At 62.7% G+C, this 16,707-nt stretch overlaps 1 protein-coding gene across 2 annotated transcripts; it reads left to right on the forward strand.

Moving 5' to 3' along the window:
• The first annotated feature begins 3,017 nt into the window (after positions 1 to 3,017).
• On the forward strand, positions 3,018 to 11,360 carry SUPT5H (SPT5 homolog, DSIF elongation factor subunit). Of its 2 annotated transcripts, XM_080609004.1 has the most exons (30): positions 3,018 to 3,190; positions 3,313 to 3,391; positions 3,959 to 4,112; positions 4,193 to 4,258; positions 4,801 to 4,812; positions 4,911 to 4,980; positions 5,069 to 5,137; positions 5,220 to 5,285; positions 5,451 to 5,481; positions 5,564 to 5,632; positions 5,718 to 5,969; positions 6,056 to 6,145; positions 6,217 to 6,287; positions 6,402 to 6,507; positions 6,763 to 6,856; positions 6,940 to 7,076; positions 7,168 to 7,323; positions 7,428 to 7,574; positions 7,804 to 7,950; positions 8,139 to 8,264; positions 8,379 to 8,463; positions 8,555 to 8,659; positions 8,782 to 8,884; positions 8,979 to 9,106; positions 9,321 to 9,426; positions 9,611 to 9,769; positions 10,039 to 10,207; positions 10,283 to 10,486; positions 10,574 to 10,669; positions 11,057 to 11,360. In XM_080609004.1, the coding sequence occupies exons 2-30, from the start codon at positions 3,320 to 3,322 to the stop codon at positions 11,198 to 11,200; spliced, it is 3,234 nt and encodes a 1,077-aa protein (XP_080465130.1). In that variant the 5' UTR covers positions 3,018 to 3,190; positions 3,313 to 3,319; the 3' UTR covers positions 11,201 to 11,360. The 2 variants fall into 2 exon arrangements, with proteins under 2 accessions (XP_080465130.1, XP_080465129.1); XM_080609003.1 differs by lacking the exon at positions 4,801 to 4,812 and having other exon boundaries at positions 3,041 to 3,190.
• Positions 11,361 to 16,707: the final 5,347 nt, after the last annotated feature.

A 16,707-nucleotide genomic window follows, 5' to 3' on the forward strand; every position in this document is an offset into this window, starting at 1 on the left:
GGGCCAACAAGATCACCGGCAAGCTGCCCCCCCCCGGGGGGCCCTAGAGAGGCCGCTGGGGGAGGTGGGGGGGGGGCAGAGGGGTACGGGGGGGGGCAAGGGATTGGGGAGCCCCCCCCGTGTCGGGGAATAAAGGTGGATGTGGGAGCAGCGGGTGTCGTGAGGTTTTTTTTTTGGGGGGGGGGGGGCACGACTGCGTGGGGGGGGCAGCTGTGTGGGGGGGTGGTCGCTTGTGGGGGGGGGTCACACCTAGGTCAGGGGGTCACTCCTAGGTGGGGGGGGTCACTTGTGTTTGGGGGGTCAGCCATACGTGGGGGGGGGCCCCCCCGTGCATGGCGGGGGTCACTCGTATGTGGGGGGGGTCACCCACACATTGGGGGCCCCCCGTGCATGGGGGGGGGGTCACCCGTAGGCGGGGGGCCATGCACACGTAGGGGACGGCACCCGTCCCCGGGGGGGTCACCCACAGGTGGGGGTCTCCCGTACATTCAGGGGCCACCCATGGGTGGGGGGGCTCCCCCCGGCCCCCCCCCAGGGCCTCCGCCGCTGTTCCCGGCACCGTGACTCAGCCCGGCCCCGCCCCCACCCCACCCCTCCGAGGGGGGCGGGGCTTCCCCGATGACGTCACCCGCCCCCTCCCTTCCCCGTGCCGGGGCCGCGCCCTGCGCGTGACCCGGCGCCGGCCCCGCCCGGTGAGCTCATCGCCACGCCCCCCCGGCGGCTTCCGGCCACGCCCCCCTCCGCTGACGTCACGGGCGCCCATAAAAAGGAGCGCGGCGGCGAGCGGACGGCACCGGAGATCCCCCCCCACCTCCGCCCCCTCCCTCCCGGGCTGACATGGCCGCCGCCGCCGCTGGGCCTGCACCGGAGCCCCTGCGCCAGGTACGGGACCCCCCCGGAGCCCCCCTGGGTGTCGCTGGGGATCCCCCGGGACCCCCCTCCCCCCCACCCCCCCCGAACCCACTTCGTTGTGCCGGGACCTCCTGGGACCTCCGATCCCCTCCCGGTACTACCGGGGCCCCCCGGGACCTCTAATTTCCCCGCCCCCCGGGACTCCCCCCCTCGTTGTCCCCGGGACCTCTGGGCCCCCCCTCGGTACGGCCGGGGTCCCCCCGGGACCTCCAAACTCCTCCCAGCACCCTCGGGGCCCCACTCGCGACATCCGACCACCCCCAGACCTCCGGGACCCCCCGCCCCTTCGGTACGGCTGGGACCTCCGACCCTCCCCCGGGACCTCCAGTTCCTCCTCCGAGCCCCCCCCCCCCCCCCCCCCCGCGTTATACCGGTGCCCCCCTGGGATCTCTGGGGCCCCTCCGTCGGTATGGCCGGTGCCCCCTGGACCCCCTCCCAGTACAATTGGGACCCCCCGGGACCTCCAAACCCCTCCGGGACCCCCCCTCTCAGTGGGGTTGGGACCCACCCCCGGAGACCTCTGTGACCCCCCCCCCCCGGTTCCTCCGCCCCCCCGGACCGACCGTGTCCCCTTCTCTGTCCCCAGGCCTCTCTTCGGTGCGCAGCCCCCCCGCCAGCCGTCCCCGGAGCCCCCCCCGGCCCCCCCGCTCCCCCTGGGGCCCCCCCACCAGACCTGGGCCGCCTCCTGCGCTCCCTCAGCGCCCCGGGCGGGCGACCGGTGCCCCCCCCGCCCGGCTTCCCCCCACGGCACCGTGGGCCCCCCCCCGGGCTTGAGCCGGCCGGCGGCCCCCGGGGAGGCCGCCCTGGAGCTGGTGCTGGCGGCCTTGACCTTGGGGTCGGAGCTGGAGCCCGCGGGGGGGGCTCTGCCCCTGGTACCGTCGCTGCCGTCCCCCTTGGGGATCGCCGCTGTCGCCCCCGCTACGTCCGTCCCTGCCGTCGCCACCCCCCCGGGGACCCTCTCCGCCGCTGTCGCTGCACGGCCTGCCTTCCTCCTCCTCGCCGCCGCCGCCTCGCCCTCCCGGAGGCCTCCCCGTCGCCCCCCAGCTCGCCGCGTCGCCGCTGTACAAGACGGAGCTGTGCCGCCCCCTTCGCCGCCACCGGCCGCTGCCGTTACGGCGCCCGCTGCCAGTTCGCCCACGGCCCCGGCGAGCTGCGGGGGCTCCGGCGCCACCCCAAGTACCGCACGCAGGCCCTGCAGCACCTTCCTGCGCTGCGGCTCCTGCCCCTACGGCCCCCGCTGCCACTTCCTCCACGGCCCCCCCCCGCTCCAGCCGGCCCGGCACCGTTACTGGGGGACGGCGGGGTGACGGCCATGGGGCCCCCCCCCCAGCAGCCCCCGCCGCCTCCCCGTCTTCGACCGCATCTCGGTGGCGGAGTGACGCCCCCGTGGCCGTGGGGACCCCTCTGAGTGGGACGCCCCCACCCCCGTGTTTTTTCTATGGGGGGGGGAAAAACCGCTGTGAGGGCCCTCTCACGGCACCCTTTGTGCCTCTCAGGTGAAGGGGGGCCCCCTTTTAACCCCCCCCCCCCCCATGCACTTTTGGGGGGGAGGCGCTGGGATGTAGCACCCCCCCCAGAAGGGGGGGGCACGCCCTGAGCTCGTCTCGGTGGTGCTAATTGGGGGGGGGGGGTTGCCAGCGGGTCCTGGACTCCCCCTCCCCACACCCAATTTATGGCTTTATTTATTTAAGGTCGGTGCCTTGGGGCTGCCCCCGGCCCCGTGTGTGGGGATGGAGGTTTTTTAGGGTATTTATGGGGTTTGTAGAGTTTTTTTGGGGGGTGGGGGTGACTTTTTTAGGGTATTTATGGGGTTTGTAGGGTTCGTTGGGGGGGGTGGGTTGGTAAATAAACACTTGGGCTGTGACCGAATGCTCTCGCTTCCTCTCTCGCCGTCACGGGACGCCCTTCCGGGGCCGTTTCCTCGGAAAAATAAAAGTTAAAAAAAAAAAAAAAAAAAAAAGGAAGAGCCGCAAGTGACGCAATGCCTCCCGCTGACGTCGCGGCCCCCCCTCTTCCCGGAGTGACGTCACGGCGCGCTTCGCCCCGCCCTATCTTGGCCCCTCCGGGCCGCCGTCGCGGAGCTCGCCTTGATCACGTGACGGGGGGGAAAGTCTCGCGAGAGGAGGCGGCGAGGCCTGCGCGGGCGGCCGCAGCGGCGGGAGCAGGCCGCGAACCGGGGCCGGGACGGGAAGCTGAGCCGCGACCGGAAGCGGGCCGCGACCGGAAGCGGAAGCGGAGCCGCGAGCGGAAGCGGAGCCGAGCGGGGCTTCTCCGTGCGGTAAACGGTGGCGGCCGCGGCTGCTCCCGGGGCCTGACGGGGAGTCGGCGGGTGCCGCCCTCCGACCCCCGGCCTCCCCCCGGGGCCCCCCTCACGTCCGCCGCCCCCCCCCCCCCCCGCAGCGCCGCCATGTCGGACAGCGACGACAGCAACTTCTCGGAGGAGGAGAGCGAGCGCAGCAGCGAGGCCGAGGAGGCCGAGGCGAGGCCGGAGGCTGCGGGCCGGGGGGGTGGTGGGGGGGTTGGGGGTCGGGGGGGGGGTTGAGGGAGATTGAGAGGGGGTTAGCGGGGGTTGGGGGGCTTTTAGCGGCCTTGGGGAGAATTTTGGGGGTCTTGGGGGAGGGTTGGGGGCCTTGGGGGTGTTTAGGGGGAGTTGGGGGATTTTAGGGGGTTTGGGGGGAATTTTGGGGTCTTGGGGGGGGTTTGAGGAGATTGCGGGGGCTTTAGGGGGGGGTTGGGAGGTTTGGGGGACTTCAGGGGTGTCTTGGGGGAATTTTGGGGGCCTTGGGGGGGATTTAGGGGAGATTGGGGGGGCTTTAGAGGGGGTTGGGAGGCTTTTGGGGATTTAGAGGGTTTGGGGGGAATTTTGGGTTCTTGAGTAGGTTTGGGGGTTGTTGGGGATTTGGAGGGTTTTGGGGGGGCGTTTGGGAGATTTTGGGGCAGTTTTAGGGGGGTTTTGGGGAGTCTGGGGGGTTTATAGGGGTTTGGGGGTGTGCAGCCTTCTCTCACCCTCTTTTTCACCACCTACCCCCCCCGAATCGTTGCACAGGCTGAGGAGGAGCGCGCCAGCGCGGCCGGCAGCGAGAAGGAGGAGGCCGAGGAGGAGGAGGAGGAAGAGGAGTACGATGAGGAGGAGGAGGAGGAAGATGACGACCGGCCAGCCAAAAAACCCCGCCACGGGGGCTTCATCCTGGACGAGGCCGGTGAGCTGCCGGTGGGCGGGGTGCAGCGGGGGCTGCCGCCGCCGCCCCTGGCCCCGCTCAGCGCCCCGATCCCCCAACAGACGTTGATGATGAGTACGAGGACGAGGACCAGTGGGAGGATGGAGCCGAGGACATTCTGGAGAAAGGTGAGGATCCCCCCCCGGGGCTTTGGGGGCTCCCCCCTGTGGCTTCGAGGCCCCCCCCTCGGGCTTTGGGGCTGCTTCTGTCCCGCTCCCTGCCCTCAAGACCGGAGGAAGAGGATGGAAACGGAGTCCCATGGTGGCGTGGCTCTTTTGGGGCTAAACCACGTGGTTTTGGGCCACGCTGCGTGGCCGCTCTGGCTCTTCCCCTGCCTCCAGGCGTGTTTTTCTCCCCAAATCCACCACTCGGGGGCGGGAGGGATGGCGGGCCCCGACTCCCTCACCTCCTCCCTCCATCCGTCCGTCCGTCCCCCCCCCGTTTGTCCGCTCAGCACATCTCATCCGCACCAGCCTGGTTTTATTTTTTTGCTGTTTTTATTATTATTATTATTTCTATCTTTTTTTTTTGTGGTTTCCTTTCCCTCCTGTGCTACCGTCTTAATTTTGTTCCTTCCCCTTTGTTCCCCCCTCACCCCGCGGGTGGTTTTGCCGCTATTATTTGCTCCATACTGTCCGCCCTCCACCGCCACCTCCTTGTTCCCGAGCAGAAGAGATCGAAGGTAAGTTCGAGTCAGCCCAAGCCCCCCACCTCTGGCGTCACCCCCCCGGGGCCAACCAAGCCCCTGTGGGCCGGGTCCGACCCTCCTCTTCCTCGCAGCTTCCAACATCGACAATGTGGTGCTGGACGAGGACCGCTCGGGCGCTCGGCGGTTGCAGAATCTCTGGAGGTGACGCTGGCTCCGTCCACCCCCCCCGGCCCCCCTTTTGCCCCCCGACGGGCTGCAGGAGCTGCGCTGATGCTTTTTTATCCCGCAGGGATCAACGCGAGGAGGAGCTGGGCGAGTATTACATGAAGAAATACGCCAAGTCCTCGGTGGGAGAGACGTGAGTGGCGCGGCGCTGCGCCCGGTCCTGCCAGGAAGGGCTCGTGCTTTTATAACTTTTCCTTTTTTCTTTTTTTTCTCAGCGTTTACGGCGGCTCCGATGAGCTCTCGGATGACATCACGCAGCAGCAGCTGCTGCCTGGAGTCAAGTGAGTGTTGTGCAAGGGGAAAAAAGATAAAACACGCCGTGTTTGTGGGGAAAAAAAGAGGCAGATCGGGTCTGGGGGGAGCTGAGCTGCGCAGCTGGGTGGCGTTTTATGGGCTGGGCCGGGACAAGCCGCCCTGTAACGGGTCCTCTCTCTGCCCCTGTGCAGGGATCCCAACCTCTGGACTGTGAAGTGCAAGGTAGGTGCTGGGGGGGCTTTGGGGTGGGGGTCAGCATTTGGGGGGGGGCGTATCCCCGACCCTAAAGCGCTTTCCCCCCCAGATCGGCGAGGAGCGCGCCACGGCCATTGCCCTGATGCGGAAATTCATTGCCTACCAGTTCACCGACACGGTGAGGCTGGGGGGGAGCCGGGGGGGCCAGAGGGGGGCCTGCAGCCCCCGCCCCCCCAGTTCTTCATGTGCCCCTCGTCCCGCAGCCCCTGCAGATCAAGTCGGTGGTGGCCCCTGAGCACGTCAAGGGCTACATCTACGTGGAGGCGTACAAGCAGACGCACGTGAAGCAGGCGATCGAGGGCGTGGGCAACCTGCGCATGGGCTACTGGAACCAGCAGATGGTCCCCATCAAGGAGATGACGGACGTGCTGAAGGTGGTGAAGGAGGTCACCAACCTCAAGCCCAAGTCCTGGGTGCGCCTCAAGAGGGGGATCTACAAGGACGACATCGCCCAGGTGAGGCGGGAGGGGACGAGGGGCGCCGCGGGGGGGCGGTGGGCGACTCCCCGGCTCACCGCCGCCGCCGCCTCCCCCGTGGGCAGGTGGATTACGTGGAGCCCAGCCAGAATCAGATCTCCCTCAAGATGATCCCCCGCATCGACTTCGACCGCATCAAAGCCCGCATGAGCCTGGTAGGTGGGGCGTTGCGGGGCTGCCGCCGCGCCGGGGCCGCTGGCTCAGCCCGCTGCCTCCCACCCTGCAGAAGGACTGGTTCGCCAAGCGCAAGAAGTTCAAGCGCCCCCCCCAGCGGCTTTTCGATGCTGAAAAGATCCGGTAGGTGGCAGCCCCTGCGCCGGACAACATCAGGTGTGGCCGAAAAAAGCCCCCCCCCAGCGAGCTGCCCTCCCTGAGGGGCTGGTTTGGGTTTTTGCCCCTGTCTCGGCTCAGCTCCCTGGGAGGCGACGTGGCGTCGGATGGAGACTTCCTCATCTTTGAAGGCAACCGCTACAGCCGCAAGGGCTTTCTCTTCAAGAGCTTCGCCATGTCGGCCGTGGTGAGCGCGGGCCTGGGTTTAATCCAGACCCAAACCTAGCGCTTTTCTCCCCAGACTGCTTCCCTTCCCGCGACGAGATGCAGCCGCCGGGGTCTGGGTGGGAAAGGGGGTGGGGAGGGAGGCCGGTGGCTCCCTGTTCCTCGGTGGGGATGGCGCCACTGTGACGCCGTCGGTGTGGCATCGGCGCTGCTCGGAGAAGCAGGGGCGTTTTGGGAAGGAAGGGGGCGTTTCGGCCATCGGCTTTGTTCGTGGCAGATCACGGAAGGCGTGAAGCCCACCCTGTCGGAGCTGGAGAAGTTCGAGGACCAGCCCGAGGGCATCGACTTGGAGGTGGTGACGGAGAGCACAGGTACGCGGGGCTTTCAGCGCGGCCCCCACCTCGCCGCACCCCGCAGCGCCTCGGCCCCTCACCGTCCCTGCCGCTGCCCCCAGGGAAGGAGCGTGAGCACAACTTCCAGCCCGGCGACAACGTGGAGGTGTGCGAGGGTGAGCTGATCAACCTGCAGGGCAAGATCCTCAGCGTCGATGGCAACAAGATCACCATCATGCCCAAACACGAGGACCTGAAGGTAGCAGAGAGCCCAGGGAGCGGCTCTGGATGCCTCGGGCAGGGCGCTGTGGCCACGCCAGGCCCCCTCACCGATGCTCCTTCCCCCCTAGGACATGCTGGAGTTCCCAGCTCAGGAGCTGCGCAAGTATTTCAAGATGGGCGACCACGTGAAAGTGATCGCGGGGCGTTTTGAGGGTGACACGGGCCTCATCGTTCGGGTGGAGGAGAACTTTGTCATCCTCTTCTCTGACCTCACCATGCACGAGGTGAGCGCAGGGGCGAAACGCCCCCCCCAGCCCGGCTCTGCGTGGGGAGGGGGGGAAGGGGCTGCCACGGCTGCGTCTCACCCCTCTTCCTGCCCCACCACCAGCTCAAGGTTCTACCGCGGGACCTGCAGCTCTGCTCGGAGACTGCCTCGGGCGTGGACGTTGGGGGGCAGCACGAGTGGGGCGAGCTGGTGCAGCTGGACCCTCAGACCGTGGGCGTCATTGTCCGCCTGGAGCGCGAGACCTTCCAGGTGAGCCCTGGCTGCCACGACGCTGGAAGGAGCTGCATTTGGGTTTTTTTGTGTGTGTTTTCCCCTGTTTTCGGATGTCCTGCTGGGGAAGAGAATGAGAGGGGCACGCAGCCGTGTGCCGGAGATGCCTCCCCAGCTTCTGTTGTTCGTCCCCGGGGTTGTGGAATCTGAGGGGGGGCTGTTTTGGGCAGGCCCCCTTCCAGCTCCTTGCCCCCCCTGTGGGCTGCAGGTGCTGAACATGTACGGGAAGGTGGTGACGGTGCGGCACCAGGCCGTCACCAGGAAGAAGGACAACCGCTTCGCCGTCGCCCTCGACTCGGAGCAGAACAACATCCACGTCAAGGACATCGTCAAGGTCATCGACGGGCCCCACTCGGTACGAGCTGCGGCGTGGGGGTGCCACCAGCTCATCTGCCTTGGGCCTGTTGGGTTTGCTGGGGGCCGTTCTGGCTTCTTCTGGCACCGAGGGGCCTTCCCGACAGCCCCCTGGGTTCTTCCTGGTGCTGGGCGAGGGTCCTGTCCCCCTCCTGAGCCTCATCCCCCACCCCCCTTTTACCGGCACAGGGCCGTGAGGGGGAGATCCGGCACCTCTTCCGCGGCTTTGCCTTCCTGCACTGCAAGAAGCTGGTGGAGAACGGCGGCATGTTTGTCTGCAAGACCCGACACCTCGTCCTGGCCGGTGGTTCCAAGGTGGGAGCACGCTGGCGATGCCCCCGGGGACCACCGGCAGCTGCCAGAGGGGGCTGCGGCCCCACAGCTTCGCTGCCGCCCCTCCTCCAGCGCCCTTTTGTCTGCCTTTTGCAGCCACGGGATGTCACCAACTTCACAGTGGCCGGCTTTACTCCCATGAGCCCCCGTATCACCAGCCCAATGCACCCCAGCGGGGCTGGTGAGTGCTGGGGGGGTGCCCCCGAGGACAGGAGAACGTCCCTGAGGACGCTCGGCCCATCCTGAGCCCCCCCCGACCTCGCTCCTTGCAGGCCAGCGCGGCGGCTTTGGCGGCGGCGGCATGAGCCGTGGGCGCGGGCGGCGGGATAACGACCTCATCGGGCAGACGGTGCGCATCTCCCAAGGACCTTACAAAGGTGGGTGCCTTCTTGGGGGGGGGGGCGTGCTGGGTTTCTGGGTCCCGTCCCACCCCCCCAGCACGGGCTGGGGCTGTGGGGCCGCCTGCGTCCCCCTTCCCAGCCGCACTCGGGCCCCGCAGGCTACATCGGGGTGGTGAAGGACGCAACGGAGTCGACGGCCCGCGTGGAGCTGCACTCCACCTGCCAGACCATCTCGGTGGACCGCCAGCGCCTGACCACAGTGTGAGTGCCCCCTGGGGACAGGGGGACGCGCCGCGCCGTCCCTGGCCCTGCTGGGGACTCTGTGTCCCCATCTCCTGACGCTGGGTCCCCACAGGGGCTCGCGGCGCCCTGGTGGGATGACATCGACCTATGGGCGCACCCCGATGTACGGCTCCCAGACCCCGATGTACGGCTCGGGCTCCCGCACCCCGATGTATGGCTCCCAGACGCCCCTGCATGACGGTGAGTGGAAGTGGGGGGGCCCCCCGGGATCGATGGGGGACATGGAACGGGGGTTAGGCGCATTGCGGGGGCGTGGAAGGGACCCCGGTGTGATCTTTTGGAGGGAAGGAGGGGGGTAAAGTGGGCACTGGGGACAAGGAGGGCAGAGGTGGAGGGGGATGGGGCTGAGGGGACGCACAGAGGGAGCTGACGTGGCCCCCACGGGGCGTTGCAGGCAGCCGCACGCCACACTACGGCTCACAGACCCCGCTGCACGACGGCAGCCGCACGCCTGCCCAGAGCGGTGCCTGGGACCCCAACAACCCCAACACGCCTTCCAGGTGGGTGCCGGCGGGGCTGGTGACCAGGACAGCCCCACCGCAGGGTCCCTGCTCACCAGCACGGCCCCAGCGACGTCGCGACGGTCGTGGTTTGGGGTCCTGGGCCGCCAGAGAAGCCCCACCACGGGATTCCAGTCACCGAGTTGTCCCGGGCGCTGCGACAATGCCTGTCTCCCGTCCCTAGGGCCGACGAGGACTTTGAGTACGGCTTCGACGATGAGCCCACGCCCTCACCGCAAGGCTACGGTGGCACCCCCAACCCGCAGACCCCCGGCTACCCCGACCCCTCGTCCCCACAGGTCACCCAGCCGTACAACCCCCAGACCCCTGGCACGCCGGCCATGTGAGTGTTCCCTCCGCCCCGCGCCCGTCTGTGGCTTCGGGGCGCCCCAAAGCCTGGCTCTGGGAGGGGGATCACAGCCCTGCGGCCCCCGAGTTGGGGCTGGGGGGGGGCGGGGGGGAACCTCATCGCTGAAAGACTCCAAACTGTGGTCCTGGCGGGGAAATGTGCTCCTAGTGGACCCCAGACCGAGGCCTGGAGTTGACGCCGTGTTCCCTGAAGCCCCCCACGGGGTGATACGGTGCCCCCACGTCCCCCTCTCGCCCCGGCAGGTACAACACCGACCAGTTCTCCCCCTACGCCGTGCCATCGCCACAGGGCTCCTACCAACCCAGCCCCAGCCCCCAGAGCTACCACCAGGTGGCCCCCAGCCCCGTGGGCTACCAGAACACCCACTCGCCGGCCAGCTACCACCCTACACCATCGCCTATGGCCTACCAGGTACCCCCAGACCCTTTTTTCCCCGTCCCCCGTAGCCCCCCACTGCTGCTCACGCTGTCTTTTCTCTGCCCCCAGGCCAGCCCCAGCCCCAGCCCGGTGGGGTACAGCCCCATGACCCCCGGGGCGCCATCCCCGGGGGGGTACAACCCCCACACCCCCGGTTCGGGCATCGAGCAGAGCTCCAGTGACTGGGTGACCACCGACATCCAGGTGAAGGTCCGGGACACCTACCTGGACAGCCAGGCGGTGGGACAGACGGGCGTCATCCGCAGCGTCACGGTGAGGCGGCGGCGGTGCTTTTTTGGGGTGGGGGGTGTGGGGGGGGGACAACGCGGAGCCTTTGCTGACCCCGTCCTCTCTGCTCAGGGGGGGATGTGCTCCGTGTACCTGAAGGACAGCGAGAAGGTGGTGAGCATCTCCAGCGAGCACCTGGAGCCCGTCACCCCCACCAAGAGCAACAAGGTACGGTGCCCGCTGCCCTCTTGTCCCCTCGAGGCCTCCAGCGTCCCCTTGGTGCCGCTGCTGGGTTCTCTCTGCCCGCTCCAGCTCCTCGCTCCTTGCAAACTGTCACGAGGGCCCCTTATCACCTCCCAGCCCCCTTCAGCAGCCTCCGGGGACCCCACCAGCCTGCACAAGGACTTCTGTGGGATCTCCGAAGCCCTTCCTCTTTCCCCCAAGACCCACCGCGTCCCCCACGCTGACCTTACTCCATCCCGCCTCGTTCCTCTGGGCTTCCTCTGCCTCCCTTGACTTCCCCGCCCCTACTGGGGGGCCCCCAGCGTCCCCTGTACCCTCCCGGCCCCCCCTGGACGCCCTGTACGTCCCTTACGGTCCCCGTTCTCCTCCCAGGTGAAGGTGATCCTGGGTGAGGACCGGGAGGCCACCGGCATCCTGCTCAGCATCGACGGCGAGGATGGCATCGTCCGCATGGACCTGGATGAGCAGCTCAAGATCCTCAACCTGCGCTTCCTGGGCAAGCTCCTGGAGGCCTGAGCGCCCCCCCCCCCGCTGCCCTCCCCTGCTCTCCTTTTCTCTTTCCTTTTTTTTTTTGTCTTTTTTTTTTTTCCCCCTCTTTTTCTCATTTTACGTCCCCTTTGCCCTGGCGCCTGTTCGTGATGGGATTTCAGTGTCCAATAAAAGCTGTTGTGCGCCACCCCTGTCCTGTCCCCTGCGCACTGGGTGCTGGGACGGGGGGGGTGCTGGGACGGGGGGGGTGCTGGGACAGGGGGGGTGGTGGGACGGGGGGGGTGCTGGGACGGGGGGGGGTGCTGGGACGGGGGGGTGCTGGGACGGGGGCGTTAGGGTTAGGGTTACTTTTTTATTACTTTTTTTTTTTCCATTTTTTGTTAGGGTTAGGGTTTGCGGTTAGGGTTAGTGTTAGGGTTGGGGTTAGGGGTTATGGTGAGGGTTAGGGTCAGGGATTAGTGTTAGCGTTAGGGTAAAGGGTTAGGGTTGGTTAGGGTTAGTATTAAGGTTAGGGTTGGGTTAGGGTTAGTAGGGTTTAGGGATAGTATTAGGGTTAGGGTTCAGGTTAGAGTTAGGGTTGGTTAGGGTTAGGGCTTAGAGTTACGGTTAGGATTAGGGGGTTAGTGTTACAGTTAGGGTTAGTGTTAGGGTGAAGGCAGGGGCTGGGGTTAGGGTTTAGTAGGGTTTGGGTTAGGGTTAGAAGGGTTTAGGGTTAGGGTTAGTGTAAGGGTTAGGGTTAGAGTTAGGATTAGGGTTAGGGTTAGCCTTAGGATTAGGTTAGGGTTAGGGTTAGTGTAAGGGTTAGAGTTAGGGATAGGGTTAGGGTTTTTTATTTGGGTTAGGTTTAGGTTAGGGGTAGTGTTTAGGGTTAGGGTTATGTTTAGAGTGTTAGGGTTAGGTTTAGGGATAGGGTTAGGGTTAGAGGTAGGCTTAGGGTTAGGGGTTAGGGTTTAGGGGTTAGGGCTAGGTCTAGGATTAGGGTTAGGGGTTAGGAGTCGGGGTTAGGAGTCGGGTTAGGGGTTAGGGTTCGGGCTAGGGTTAGTGTTAGGGTATAGGGTTAGGGTTTATGGTTATGGTTTAGGGTTAGGGTTTAGGAGTCAGGGGTTAGGGTTAGGGTTTAGGGTTAGGATTGTTAGGCCTAGGGTAAGGCCTAGGCCTTGGGTTCGACCTACGGTTAGGCCTAGGCCTAGGGTTAGTCCTAGGGTTAGGGTTAGGGTTTAGTGTTAGTGTTAGAAGGTTAGGGTTAGGGTTTGGGCTTGGGTTAGGGTTTAGGGTTAGGATTTTTAGGCCTAGGGTTAGGTCTAGGATTAGGGTTAGGGATAGGGTTAGGGTTAACGTTAGGGTTTAGAGTTTAGCATTAGGAGTTTTAGGCATAGGGTTAGGTCTAGGGTTAGGCCTAGGCCTAGGTTTAGGTCTAGCGTAAGGGTCAGGGTCAGGATTAGGGTCAGGATTAGGGTTTAGGGTTAGGGTTACTGTTACGGATTAGTGTTATGGTTAGGATTTGTGTTAGGGGTCAGGGTTCATAGGGGTTAGGGATTAGGGCTTATATTAGGGCAGAAGGCCAAAATAGGAGGGTAGTGGACCCCAAAATTGGGGAGACCCCAACCAAAGTTGAGGGAGGCGAAGCCCCAAATTAGGGGAAGGAACCCCAAAATTGTGGGGGAACCCCCAAATTGGGGGAAAGAACCTTAATATTAGGGGTGAAACCCAAAAACGGATGGTGGGGACCCCAACATTGTGGGGGGAACCTCTGGAACTGGGGGGGGAATCCCCAAAATTGGGGGGAACCCCTTAACTGGGTGCGGCGAACCCCCAAATCAGGGGAAGGAACCCCAAAATTGTGGGGAAGAACCCTGAAATGGAGAGGTGAAAACCCCAAATTGAGGGGAAACCCCCAAAACTGCGGGGGAAAACCCCCATAAACACAAAACAGAAGGGGGAACGTAGAAGGGCAAATAATGGCGTCCTCCGGCCAGCAGAGAGGCTCCAATTTCCAGGGAGTGCTGGGAAATGTAGTTCTCGGGCGCTGGGCTTCCGGGAGGCCATTTTGAGATTCCGGGGATTGCTGGGAGGTGTAGTTCTAGGGTTAGGGTTAGGGTTAGGGTTAGCGTTTAGGCTTAGGGTTTAGGGTTAGGATTGTTAGGCCTAGGGTTAGGCCTAGGGTAAGGCCTAGGCCTCGGGTTAGACCTAGGGTTAGTCCTAGGTTTAGGGTTAGGGTTAGTGTTAGGGTTAGGGTTAGGGTTTGATCTTGGTTTAGGTTTAGGATTTTTAGGCCTAGGGTTAGGTCTAGGATTAGGGTTAGGGTTAGGGATAGGGTTAGGGTTAGGTTTTAGGGTTAGGGTTAACGTTAGGGTTTAGAGTTTAGCGTTAGGATTTTTAGGCCTAGGGTTAGGTCTAGGGTTAGGCCTAGGCCTAGGATTAGGTCTAGGTTTAGGGTTAGGGTTAGAGGGTTAAGGTTTAGGGTTAGGGTTAGGTTAGGGTTAGGGCTAGGGTTAGGGTTAGGGTTTAGGTTTTATGGTTTAGGGTTAGGATTGTTATGCCTAGGGTTATGGTTAGTGTTAGGGTTAGGGTTAGTGTTAGGTTTAGGGTTATGTTTAGTACATTTTAGGGTTAGGGTTTAGGGTCAGGGTCAGGGTTAGGTTTACCCCAGAGCGGAACCCCAGAGCGGACGGGCAGACGGGTAGGGTTAGGGTTAGGGTTAGGTTTCGGGTTTAGGTTAGGGTTTGGGTTAGGGGCAGGATTTAGGGTTAGGGTTAGGCTTAGGCTTAGGGTTTAGGTTTAAGTTTAGGGTTAGGGTTTGGGTTACGGAAAGGGATAGGGTTAGGGTTTCGGTTAGGTATAGGGGTAGGGTTTGGGTTAGGGTTAGGGTTTAGGTTAAGGTTTGGGTTAGGGGCAGGATTTATGGTTAGGGTTAGGTTTAGGCTTAGGCTTAGGGTTTAGGGTTATGGTTAGGGTTAGAGTTTGTGTTAGGTTTAGGGTTATGTTTAGGATGTTTTAGGGTTAGGGTTTAGGGTCAGGGTCAGGGTTAGTGTAAGGGGTTACGGTTAGTGTTAGGGTTAGTGTTAGGTTTGTGTTAGGTTTCGGGTTATGGTTCGGGTTAGGATTCTTGTTAGGGTTAGGGTTTATGGTTTAGGATTTAGTTTTTAGGGTTACGGTTTAGGGTCCGGGTCAGGGTCAGGGTTAGGGTTAGTGTGAGTGGTTACGTTTAGGGTTAGGGTTTGGGTTACGGTTTGGGTTAGGGTTTGGGTTAGGGTTTGGGTTTGGGGGAGGATTTAGGGTTAGGGTTAGGCTTAGGCTTAGCGTTTAGGGTTAGGTTTAGGGTTAATGTTAGGGTTAGGAATAGGAAAAGGGTTTGGGTTAGGGTTAGGGTTTTGATTAGGGGTAGGATTTAGGGTTATTTTTAAGGTTAGGGTTAGAGTTAGGGTTAGGCGTAGGGTCAGGGTGAGGGTCATGGTTAGGGTTTAGGGTTAGGATTGTCAGGCCTAGGGTAAGGCCTAGGGTTAGGGTTAGGGTTAGTGTTAGGGTCAGGGACAGGGACAGGGTCAGTGTCAGGGTTAGGGTTACCCCAGAGCGGAACCCCAGAGCGGACGGGCGGATGGGTTAGGGTTTGGGTTAGGGATAGGGATACGGTTTGTGTTAAGGTTCGGGTTTAGGTTAGGGTTTGTTTTAGGAGCAGGATTTAGGGTTAGGTTTAGGCTTAGGCTTAGGGTTTAGGGTTAAGTTTAGGGTTAGGATTAGTTTTAGGTTTAGGGTTAGGTTTAGGGTTAGGGTTTGGGTTAGGGAAAGGGATAGGGTTAGGGTTTCGGTTAAGTATAGGGGTAGGGTTTGGGTTAGGGTTAGGGTTTAGGTTAGGGTTTGGGTTAGGGGCAGGATTTAGGGTTAGGGTTAGGTTTAGGCTTAGGCTTATGGTTTAGGGTTAGGGTTAGCGTTTTGGCTTCCAGTATTGTTTGTGCATTCCCATGTTGTTTTGCAATCTTTTCTCTTTTCATTAGTTTTATAATTAAAGTTTTTCAAAGCATGCCTCCCTGTTTTCAGTTTTCTCCTACGCCCTGAGATTTAGCTGACCTTGTTTTCTTTTGCTCTTTGTCAAGGTTTTTTGATACAAGCTGTGTGCAGCTTTGATACAAGCTTGTTTGTCCCCTATGACATGGATGATTTTGCTGAATCTCCGTGATGCCTTGAAAAGGGCTGTGCTCGGGGACCGTGGCAGCATTTTGGTATCTGATACAGATTTTCCTGTTCTGGCATACAGTGAATTTCTTTGATATGTCTATTGAGACCGTAACTGTCTTCCTGCTTTGAGTAAGGAGTTGGAAGATGAAAGGTTAGTGTTCATTTCCTCCCACATGGGCTGTAACCTTTGTCTGCATGTCTTGTGGTTGTGTTTTGTTTGTTTGTTTGTTTGTTTTGGCAGGCCCTCCAGTAGAGCAGCAGGGTGAAAGGTCTCGAGCTGGTGGCAGGACCCTGGCAGCTCTGCAGCCTGAGCAGGTGAGAGAACAGCATGTGCTCACTCTTTAAGGTTGGGAACATGTGGCAAGTTTTAAAATACAGGCTTATAACACAAATGGGTCCTGGAAAAAATCAGCTGACTCCAAGCTTCAGGGAGTCGAGACAGTGAGATGTGTCACCAGGATGTGCCACTAAACCCAGAACTACTAGGCCATAAATCGAGACTCTGGCGGAGAGTCAGAGTCTCTGACTCTGCATCGGCTAAACGGAGGAAAGCTGCAGCTGGCGTGCTGCAGTCACAGGTTTCCCAGGAGAAAGAGCAGCCCGTCTGTCCAGGTAAGTCGCAGCAAGCTTTGGGTGAAACTGAGGCGTGCTCGTAAACTTCCTGCAGCCCAGGCTCAAAGGCTTAATCGAATTTGCAGAAGCGCGAACTGCTCGTTGCTCCCCGGAGCACCCCCCCCGTTACCCCTGGCAGGACCCCGGGTTCTCCTAAGCACCCACCCCGGTGAGCCCCGAAGGGCCACCAGGCGCCCCATAGGACCCACCCCGGTGACCCCCGGCAGGCCCCTGGCCGCACCATAAGACCCACCCCGGTGAGCCCCGCTGGGCCCCCTGGCACCCCAGAGCACCCACCCCAGTGACCCCTGGCGGGCCCCCGGGCGCCCCATAGGACCCACCCCGCTGACCCCCAGCAGGCCCCCTAGCTCCCCATAGGACCCACCCCTGTGACCAGCGGCGGGCCCCTTGGGCCCCCCCGAGCACCCACCCCGGTGACCCCCAGCGGGCCCCCGGCGCCACATCGGACCCACCCCGGTGACCCCCGGTGGGCCCTGGGAGCTCCGGATGAGCCACCCCTTGTGACCCGTGGCGGGCCCCGTGGCATCCCATAGCACCCACCCCGGTGACACACAGTGTGCCCCTGGGTGGCCCAAAGTACCCACCCCTGTGACCCCCGGCGGGCCCCCGGGCGCCCCATAGGAACCGCCCCCGTGAAAAGATCGAGGTCTCCGGAGCACCAACCCCGGTGACACCCAAGGGTCCCACACGTCTCCGGAGCACCCACTCCGTTGAAAACCCTGGTCACC

Source organism: Anser brachyrhynchus, assembly GCF_964034855.1.
Source record: "Anser brachyrhynchus genome assembly, contig: SCAFFOLD_256, whole genome shotgun sequence".
Classification (NCBI taxonomy): Eukaryota; Metazoa; Chordata; class Aves; order Anseriformes; family Anatidae; genus Anser; species Anser brachyrhynchus.

What these genes read in the sequence shown, in the direction of transcription:
- SUPT5H (XM_080609004.1), top strand. Translation starts at nt 3,320, where the DNA reads ATGTCGGACAGCGACGACAGCAACTTCTCGGAGGAGGAGAGCGAGCGC. An exon ending in TCTGGACTGTGAAGTGCAAG is followed by an intron (nt 5,482 to 5,563) that starts GTAGGTGCTGGG and finishes TTTCCCCCCCAG; the next exon opens with ATCGGCGAGGAGCGCGCCAC. An exon ending in GCGTCATCCGCAGCGTCACG is followed by an intron (nt 10,487 to 10,573) that starts GTGAGGCGGCGG and finishes CTCTCTGCTCAG; the next exon opens with GGGGGGATGTGCTCCGTGTA.